Genomic DNA, 8,184 nt, shown 5'->3' on the forward strand with positions numbered 1-8,184 from the left:
GAACTAAAAACAGAAATATTATTCTGATATAGAATTTATGTCCCATTAAGCTTTCAATTATGGTCATTCAAGCCCTATTATTTTTCCGGCCTGTACTCAAGTTTTGGATTTGCCTGATTTTGGTACTCATGTCCTAAAATGAGTTGGAGAAATTGATGGACGGATTGGAATTCGTAAGGACATCATGATGTGCCCCACATATTGTTTGTCTACCGGAACAAGGGGTAGGTAAGGTGCACAAGTAATATACATCCATGTCATGCTTTTGTAAATTTGTCGTTGTTAAAGTATAAAGATTACATTGTGAAAACTATAACATTTCAAGTAACCCTTTCTAAGGCATTGCAATTGCACTCTAATTATCTAAGTAACCCTTTTCATACTGTGATGGCTTTCATTCTAGTTCAAATTGTCCTTTTTATAGGTCGCTCCTTCCATGACTCAAACTATACAAGACAATGTTGGCTCTTATACCAATTGTTAAGAACTTAACCAATGAGCCAAAAACTTTAAAACTGATGAAAGATGTCAAGCTAGGCTCTTTAATCAGGATCAGGGTTTTGACCGAAGATGGTTGTGTGCAGCAGTTGTGCACAGCCAAAAATGAAGCAAGAGACACTATGTGGGCCACAAATCAAGGTGGCCACCTGTAAGCATAGCCAAACCATCGAAATCGGGCATGCAGTTGTCGCATTCCAACAACGTCTTTCAATAGAACTGCGGGCAAAAAAGATGGGTTTCAAGGGTTTTTGTGTGGTGTGGAGGGCTGGATTCTATCGGCCGGATAAAAAAAGATAATTAAAGTTAAAGAATGACTAAGAATCCAAGCTTTAGTATCATATTAAATCATATAGACTTCATTGTGAAAACTATAACGATTGGAATACACTGTCCATATACTGAAAATGTAAGGGGCCACCATAATAATTGTGAGCTATCTACTTTGTCTATCATACATTGTAACCTGATCCATATTATCAGGCCAATCTCGTACTACACTGGACCACACTAGTTGAAAATTTGGGGAACGCTCATTTTCCTTGTAACAAATTGCTTTTCTCCTGCATGTTTCATATTACTTAGATTAAGCAATTTTAATGTAAGCAATTATCAAGAAATAATTCTTTTGTGGTAAGAATCAATTCCACAGCTCCTAATACCAATGCTAAACAAACCCTCCCAACGGTTATTTTCCAAACAGACGAAAATGACATGACAAAGCTATCTCCATCCCAATCTTAATACTGTAGAGCCACCCTTCAATGCTCCACCCGGCAGGGTAAATTAATGGATCGGGACCATTCGTATAATAGACCCAACATTGGATTGTCAGTGTTTACGAACTCATACAGATGTTCCTAAACTTTCATTTGATGGCTTCAAAATAGATATAGTAAAATGCTCAAAGATTTAAACGGTTGTAATTCAGTGGAAGAAAGTTGAGAAAACGGGATGGTCAGGATTGTTATCTTAATTTGTTTTTTGAACCATAGGTCATCTAAGGCTGGTCCAACTAAGCTAGCGGTCCTGATCTAGAGTTTACCCTTCTAAGCAGCTGTGAAAGGGACTTTCATATGATTTCCAACACTGGGGCCCACCATTTGCACGGCTACGGTGGGCACATGGTAATTATGTATAAAGTACCAAAAAATGTAAATAATATTCTTAAGAAAAAAAATTATAGGGAGTGTGGGGCCCATCATGGTATGTGCATTTAATAATCCACCCATCCATGAGATGCACCATTGGAGAATATGGGGCCGTTTGGAACTCAGTTGGGAAGGCAGGGCAACCAAAAACCTTCCAGACTATTTCTGGACACCACCCCCTGCTGTGTATACTTCATCCAATCCATTCAACATACCTCTCCATCAGGATATAGACACCCACAAAAGATCACGACATTCCAAAACTCAATTGGGCCACACCAAGTGAACTTATATACTATAGGCATGATTTTACAGTCTTCCATCAGATGGGGTTCATCTAAATGTTCGATCGTCATGATTTTTGGACTCAATGGCGAACATGATGCGCCGCACCTGATGGACGGAACAGATATCATGAACACATCACAGTGGGCCCCACAGATGTCGACACTACAGTAAATTACAATAGCTTGGACACCATAGAATCATTCCCTTTTTTAAAAAAATAAAATAAAATAAAAAATCAGGTAGAAGTGCTAATATAAGTCCATTTGCAAGAAGAAGCGTTTTTTGGGTGTTCAACGCCATTAGCGATGGCGCCACGAAAAATATGGCGCACGATAGGTGCCTGACCTTTCACCCTTTGTAAGTTTTAAGCCATCCCACACCATTATTCAACCCCCACCAAACCTCAAATGCACCTCTTCTCCATCTTTCCCTCCTTCCTTTTCTCTCTCTCTCTCTCTCCCTCTTTCTACAACACAACACCTTCCTCTCCTTCTCCTCTCTCACCTATTCTCCATGTTCTTGCACCCACAACCACCTTCTCCCACCCCATTAATGGCCCAAATCACCTCTGCTGATTCATCACGACCGTTGAACCCCATCTCCAGCTTCCCCTTCTGCGTCGTGTCATCAACCCCCACTGGTCATAATCCATCTCCAATAGCTCCACTTCATGACCCAGGTTCTCTCTCTCTCTCTCTCTCTCTCTCTCTCTCTCTCTCTCTCTCTCTCTCTCTCTCTCTCTCTCAATAACAATGCTAATTTTCTCTTCCTTTGATGTGTTATTCTTTGAAGGTTTGTGTATGATGAATAACCAAGGATGTGGAAATAGAGTGGAATTTTCAAAGTCGAGAAAGCGAGAAAGAGAAGAAGATCCAAGTCTAAGTTCATGGATTAAGAAGAAGATTAGTAGTAGTGGTGGGCAATTAACTGCTAATGGATGGAGTGATGATTGCAACAATCGATTTTGTATGGCGTGTTCTTCTTTGGGGGATGATATATCTGTTACAATGAGGAGAGAACAGCAAGAACTCGATCTATTCATCTTAATGCAGGTAGGAATACCACTCCCTCTTCTCTTTTCGCATTAGATGTTTACTAGGCGCACGTGCAAGCACAATCCCAATATCCCATATTAACGTGTGTGATATCTTAGCTTTCCATTAGGTGGGCCACGCTTTTTAGATCATCAGACCTTGAAGTGAGGTGGTTTGGCCCATGGCGTGGAAAATAAATGGATGACTAGGAAAGAACTGATTTAATCAACGGTTAGGATTTGTACATTGTGGCCCAACATGAATTCCAGGAAGATGACGTCATCGGTGTGTCCCACCAGATCGAAAGCTTAGATATCTCACACGTGTGCCATGTTGGAACATCTGATTGCATGTGATGGGTATGGTTGTTTTTATTTCTATATTCATAGTTTAAGAGCTAGAAAAAAAACCTGACCTACTGGTTTGAGTTCGAGTCAACTCAACTCAATCAGATTTCATCTTGACTCGTTATAACTCAGTGGCATTGCCCAACAATTTCAACGGCTAGATAAACGTGGGTCCCATTTACCAGGCCATTTATCAACTGCTGGTAAGCTGCCACCTGTATGGCATTGCCCCATTTTAACTTGCATCCCTTGAAATCACACAGTTTTATCCCCCTTTGATTAGTTTCCATATGTGATTTAATAATCATGTATAAGGACTAAAATTCAAGCGTCCCGCCTCAAATTCATTTGCAATGATCACAATTATAGTGGGGCTCACTAAATCACTCAGTCTGAATAATCCAATGGTCAAATCTAAGCCTGTGATTATCTGTAGCCCACCTGATAGAGTCTTACAAATAAATCATATTTAAAAACACAAAAGCACAACTCGACTCAAAAACTCGGAGGAGTTTCTGTGAGTATTTTAATGTATGCAACAATGTTGAGTTGTCGCTAATCTAGTCAAGTTCTGTTGATTTTCTTCAAGCTGAATCTAGTTTTGACCCAGTCATGATTAAATCAAGCTTTTCTTGAGCCTTACTGAAATCTGGTTGAGTTGAGTTGACTCAGTCGAGTCAAGTTTTGATCATGTTTTAAAACCATGCTCCACTCAACTCAGCTTAAGCATTTCTTTTGAATTCTTGATCTTGTAATTCGAAAACTGCCCTTTTCCTATTTTCACCTAACATTCAAGATGTGACTAAAATAACCTTATATTTCATTGACCTGATTTTGATACCAGATGGAAAAATTAAGGGTAGAACTGGAACAAAAGAGGAGAAGTTACTGGTTTAACCTATTCCAAACACTAGAGCAAGGCATGCAAAGGGTGTTAAGAGACAAAGATGAACAGATCGCTGCAATTAGTAGGAAAAACACAGCATTGGAAGAGAAGGTAAAAATCCTCCTAATGGAAGGGCAAATTTGGAAAACAGTGGCACAGACCAACGAGGCGACGGCGACGTCGCTCCGGCGTGACCTTGAGCTTGCACATGAAAAAGGAGAAGGAAACAACAGAGAAGTGGCCGATTCGGAGTCGTGCTGCGATGGAGGGATGGTCGACGGTAGCCGGAATTGCCATGGTTGCCATGAAAAAGAAATTTCCGTCTTAGTGCTACCGTGCCGGCACCTGTGCCTATGTAACGATTGTGATCAACGGTTCGGATCATGTCCATTGTGCATGTGTACAAAGAGTGCAAGCATAAAAGTTCACATGTCTTGAAATTTCATTACATAAGAAAACTAATAAATTCTTTCTTTTGTAACCCGTTAAGTCTGTATATGCATTAGGCATGAAAATGGAAAATCGAGTTAGTGGTAGGGCAATTTGGTAATTTTAATCAGCTAGCTGTTGGGTATGGACTGGTATCGTCTACAATTGGGGCCCACCATTTTTTATATTTTAAATCCATTCCATCCATCAGGTGAAGACCCTTATGTTCACTGTATATTAAAAAGATCATCCTGATGGAAAACTCAGATGGACTGCACCAGTGGGAACAATGTGAAATTGTGCTGAAATCTCTAAGTTCTTACGTTGTGGCAGGCATGAGTATTGGATGTGGCTTTTTTTTGTGTAATCACTTCATTGTAGTGAGTTACACCTGATGAACGGACTTGATCATGAATAATACACACCATGTGGCCCCTGATACAAGCCTATGATTGACATCGCACCCACATTGTTCAGTGTTGTTTGGCCCACCTCAGTTGTGGATCTGGTTGAGTTGTGGTTTGGCCCAGGCCTAGCATGTATGAGTGCACCTGATGGACGGAGTGGATTTCACACATGTAACATCGAACTTGGTGTTTTATGGCTGAGTGAAACAAGTATGGAAGAGGATTCTGGTCCATAAGTGTCATTTAAGAAAAGATGACGACTCTTCAACCGAAACATGGATATTTGAACCCATTGCAATGGAGCTGTTTAGTCAATTCAATCAAACAAGAGGTTATAAGTGTGATTAAGGGCCTTATTTGAATTCTATGCATTATAATATGATTATAATGCACGGGTATGCTAAAGTCTACTCACCTCAATGTTTGATAGAACTATCAGTGTCCCTCGGGCACAGTATCCAGCTATACTCTCAACCACATTGCACTCAGCGACCACACAATTTGTTAAAGGGTAGGGTTAGCCCTTCCTAATAATTTTTTTTTGCCTTGTGTCACTAGAGTTAAGGATTTGCCTTATATTTATACACTTAAGGACTTGTTCTTTTAGCATTATTTGCTACTATAGTTCAATAATAAAAATTAATGGAGAAAGAAGATAGAAAGAAGATAAAAGTTGAAAGTGTTCTTCTGTCAATGATTTTTACAATAATAACACTTATGATCCACTTGAGGGATGATGATCCATTCGTTGCTCAACCACAGATTGAGCTTTGTAGCGGAATGATCATTATATGCGAGATGATCATCTGTTTGTTGCTCGATTGGAAACTGGGACTCGTAACAAGATGATTAGTGAAGGGTGGATGTTTGACAATTTGTTTGTTTTGATCGGAATCGAGCTTCAGAGCGAGATGGTTAGTAAAGTGATAACCTGTTTGTGGTCTTGGTAGAAACTAATCATGTGGCAAAACGATCGTGAATTAACTATTTGTTCGTCATCTGGTGTGAACAAAACTTCGTGGCGAGATGGCCAGTGGAATCACCTAGTACATGGCAAAACGCAGCCTTTCATTCAAAACTGAACAATCTTTCTTGCGATCCAGCAACATGTTGTTGATGAAGGGTAGAAAGCTAAACTAAGAAATAAAAATGAGGGCTATGAGCAACGATAAGGTTAAAACTAAACTAAAATAAAGTAAAAAAGATAAAGATAAACGTCCATGTTAGACGGATAGATAAAGTTGGATTTGGTTGTAATGGCGTCAGACATCCATGTTGGACGGATAGATAAAGTTGAATTTGGTTGTAATGGTGTCAGGCCCGGAGTTCTTCCTGGAGTACATTTTATATAGGCTTCTAATATATGCTGGCCTTACATAGTCTTCAGCATCATGAAAGATTTTAATAATCGGTTGTAGAAATCTCTTTAATTCTTTTACATAAATGCGGTCTATTGTGTACGATTACATGTACAAGAGATATACTCTCACGTGTATTAGGTAAAGTCCTCACATCTTTGGACTCACATATTGGAAAGTTATTGTGATCCTTCCATCACTTGGCTTTGGCATATGTAAAAAGTTGCTTTTAGCAATGCTCTAGCATATAATTCTAGATAGAGATACCATTTGATGGGATTTTAGCATTTAATGCCGAGAGAGTCTTACTTTAATAACTCTTACTTTTTGCAAATAATATTTTTTAATAAAATCATAACATTTAATACTCTCTCTCTCTCGTTTACATGTCTCTATTTTTTCATCTTGAAGTCATCTATACCACATATGGCATGGTTGTCATGTGGTGTCTTCTACATCATTTAATATAAGCATGTCAGATCAAATGTAAACAATGATTGTGTGGAAGGCACGAGCAGAATTTCGCCCATCATTTAGCGCAAGGTGCCAACATGTAACGACATCTCATTGACCTATGTAAGCGTGCCAAATTAAAATGAGTGTAAACAAGAACATAACTAAAAAATTACACTAAGTGTGTTTTAATACCAAGGATTTAATTGCTTAGCTTAACGCATTCCATTAATTTTGGGATTAAGTAGGATTAGGTGGTATGGAATTACATCCGATACATGTAAATTATATTATGTGTTTGGAATCGATGGAAATGATTGGATTAATTTAATTATTTGACTTTCCAATCCATGTACGAGATATAGTAGAATTTCTGGTATAATTTGAAATTTATTATATTTGTGAGCTCCGCTTTTATGCATTTTTTTTTATCAATGTTGTCTATCCATATGCATCATTTACATATGACACTCGAATTACATATGAATATAAGTGATCGGCATTAATTATGAAATCTAATCTGTTAATTACAAATCTAGATTCCACCAAATGTTGGTTTCATCTTAAATAGTGTTTTCTCACCAATAGTATTTAATTCCAAACATGAGTTGGATGATCAAAATACCATAATATTTTCGAACATGTGAATATTGTGCAATAACGATGGTAACTTCCTCTAATACATTTCATACCACCTAATCCTACATTCCAAATATCCCATAACCTATTGATTAGGTTCTTAACAATTGGTGTCAAAGCCAACCCCACGGCGTCTAATCAATTCTAGTGCCTTTGTTTAGGTTCTTAAAAGGAGTGAATTTTTTATTTTTTATTTTCACACTGGAGTTTAGACACTTATTTTACTTTTAACCATCCATTTGATAGCCATCAATTCAATGGTTAGGATTTATTGATCAATGTGATTTTAGAGATATGATCCATCAGCGGCCAAGATAACCATTCATTTTGATTGGACGTAACTTGGAATCTCGTTCTAGAAAACTGAGAAAAGTTCAAAGTGTTCTCACTGCACCATAAGTGATCCTAGCTATTTGTGCCAAGACACTCAACAGGCCAGCAATTGATTGGTTTGACTTTTAATCATTCACTCAGTATCCTATAAAATGGACGGCCCACATTCTTTATGGAAAATAATTTCGATCAACCATTTAAACTAGTCGTTGGGTGGGGCCCACCATTATCGATTTCTTATGCTTCTAAACATTACTTATCTGATGACGTTAAGCATGCAATGGATGTCTATAAAAAAACAAAATAAATTTTCGACCACTAATCCAATCACCAGAGGATCCAGATTCTTTTGCATGGCGTC

The 8,184-nt window shown here is 38.3% G+C and overlaps 1 protein-coding gene across 1 annotated transcript; it reads left to right on the forward strand.

Moving 5' to 3' along the window:
- Positions 1–1,977: 1,977 nt before the first annotated feature.
- LOC131240474 (probable BOI-related E3 ubiquitin-protein ligase 2) lies at positions 1,978–4,763 on the forward strand. The gene is made up of 3 exons (XM_058238731.1): positions 1,978–2,616; positions 2,730–2,989; positions 4,163–4,763. The coding sequence occupies exons 1-3, from the start codon at positions 2,451–2,453 to the stop codon at positions 4,640–4,642; spliced, it is 906 nt and encodes a 301-aa protein (XP_058094714.1). The 5' UTR covers positions 1,978–2,450; the 3' UTR covers positions 4,643–4,763.
- The last annotated feature ends 3,421 nt before the right edge of the window (positions 4,764–8,184 follow it).

This window comes from Magnolia sinica, chromosome 3 (assembly GCF_029962835.1).
Source record: "Magnolia sinica isolate HGM2019 chromosome 3, MsV1, whole genome shotgun sequence".
Lineage (NCBI taxonomy): Eukaryota > Viridiplantae > Streptophyta > Magnoliopsida > Magnoliales > Magnoliaceae > Magnolia > Magnolia sinica.

Coding starts and splice junctions, on each gene's coding strand:
- LOC131240474 (XM_058238731.1), top strand. CDS start 2,451: ATGTTCTTGCACCCACAACCACCTTCTCCCACCCCATTAATGGCCCAA. Junction 2,617..2,729: donor AGCTCCACTTCATGACCCAG/GTTCTCTCTCTC, acceptor TATTCTTTGAAG/GTTTGTGTATGATGAATAAC. Junction 2,990..4,162: donor ATCTATTCATCTTAATGCAG/GTAGGAATACCA, acceptor TTTTGATACCAG/ATGGAAAAATTAAGGGTAGA.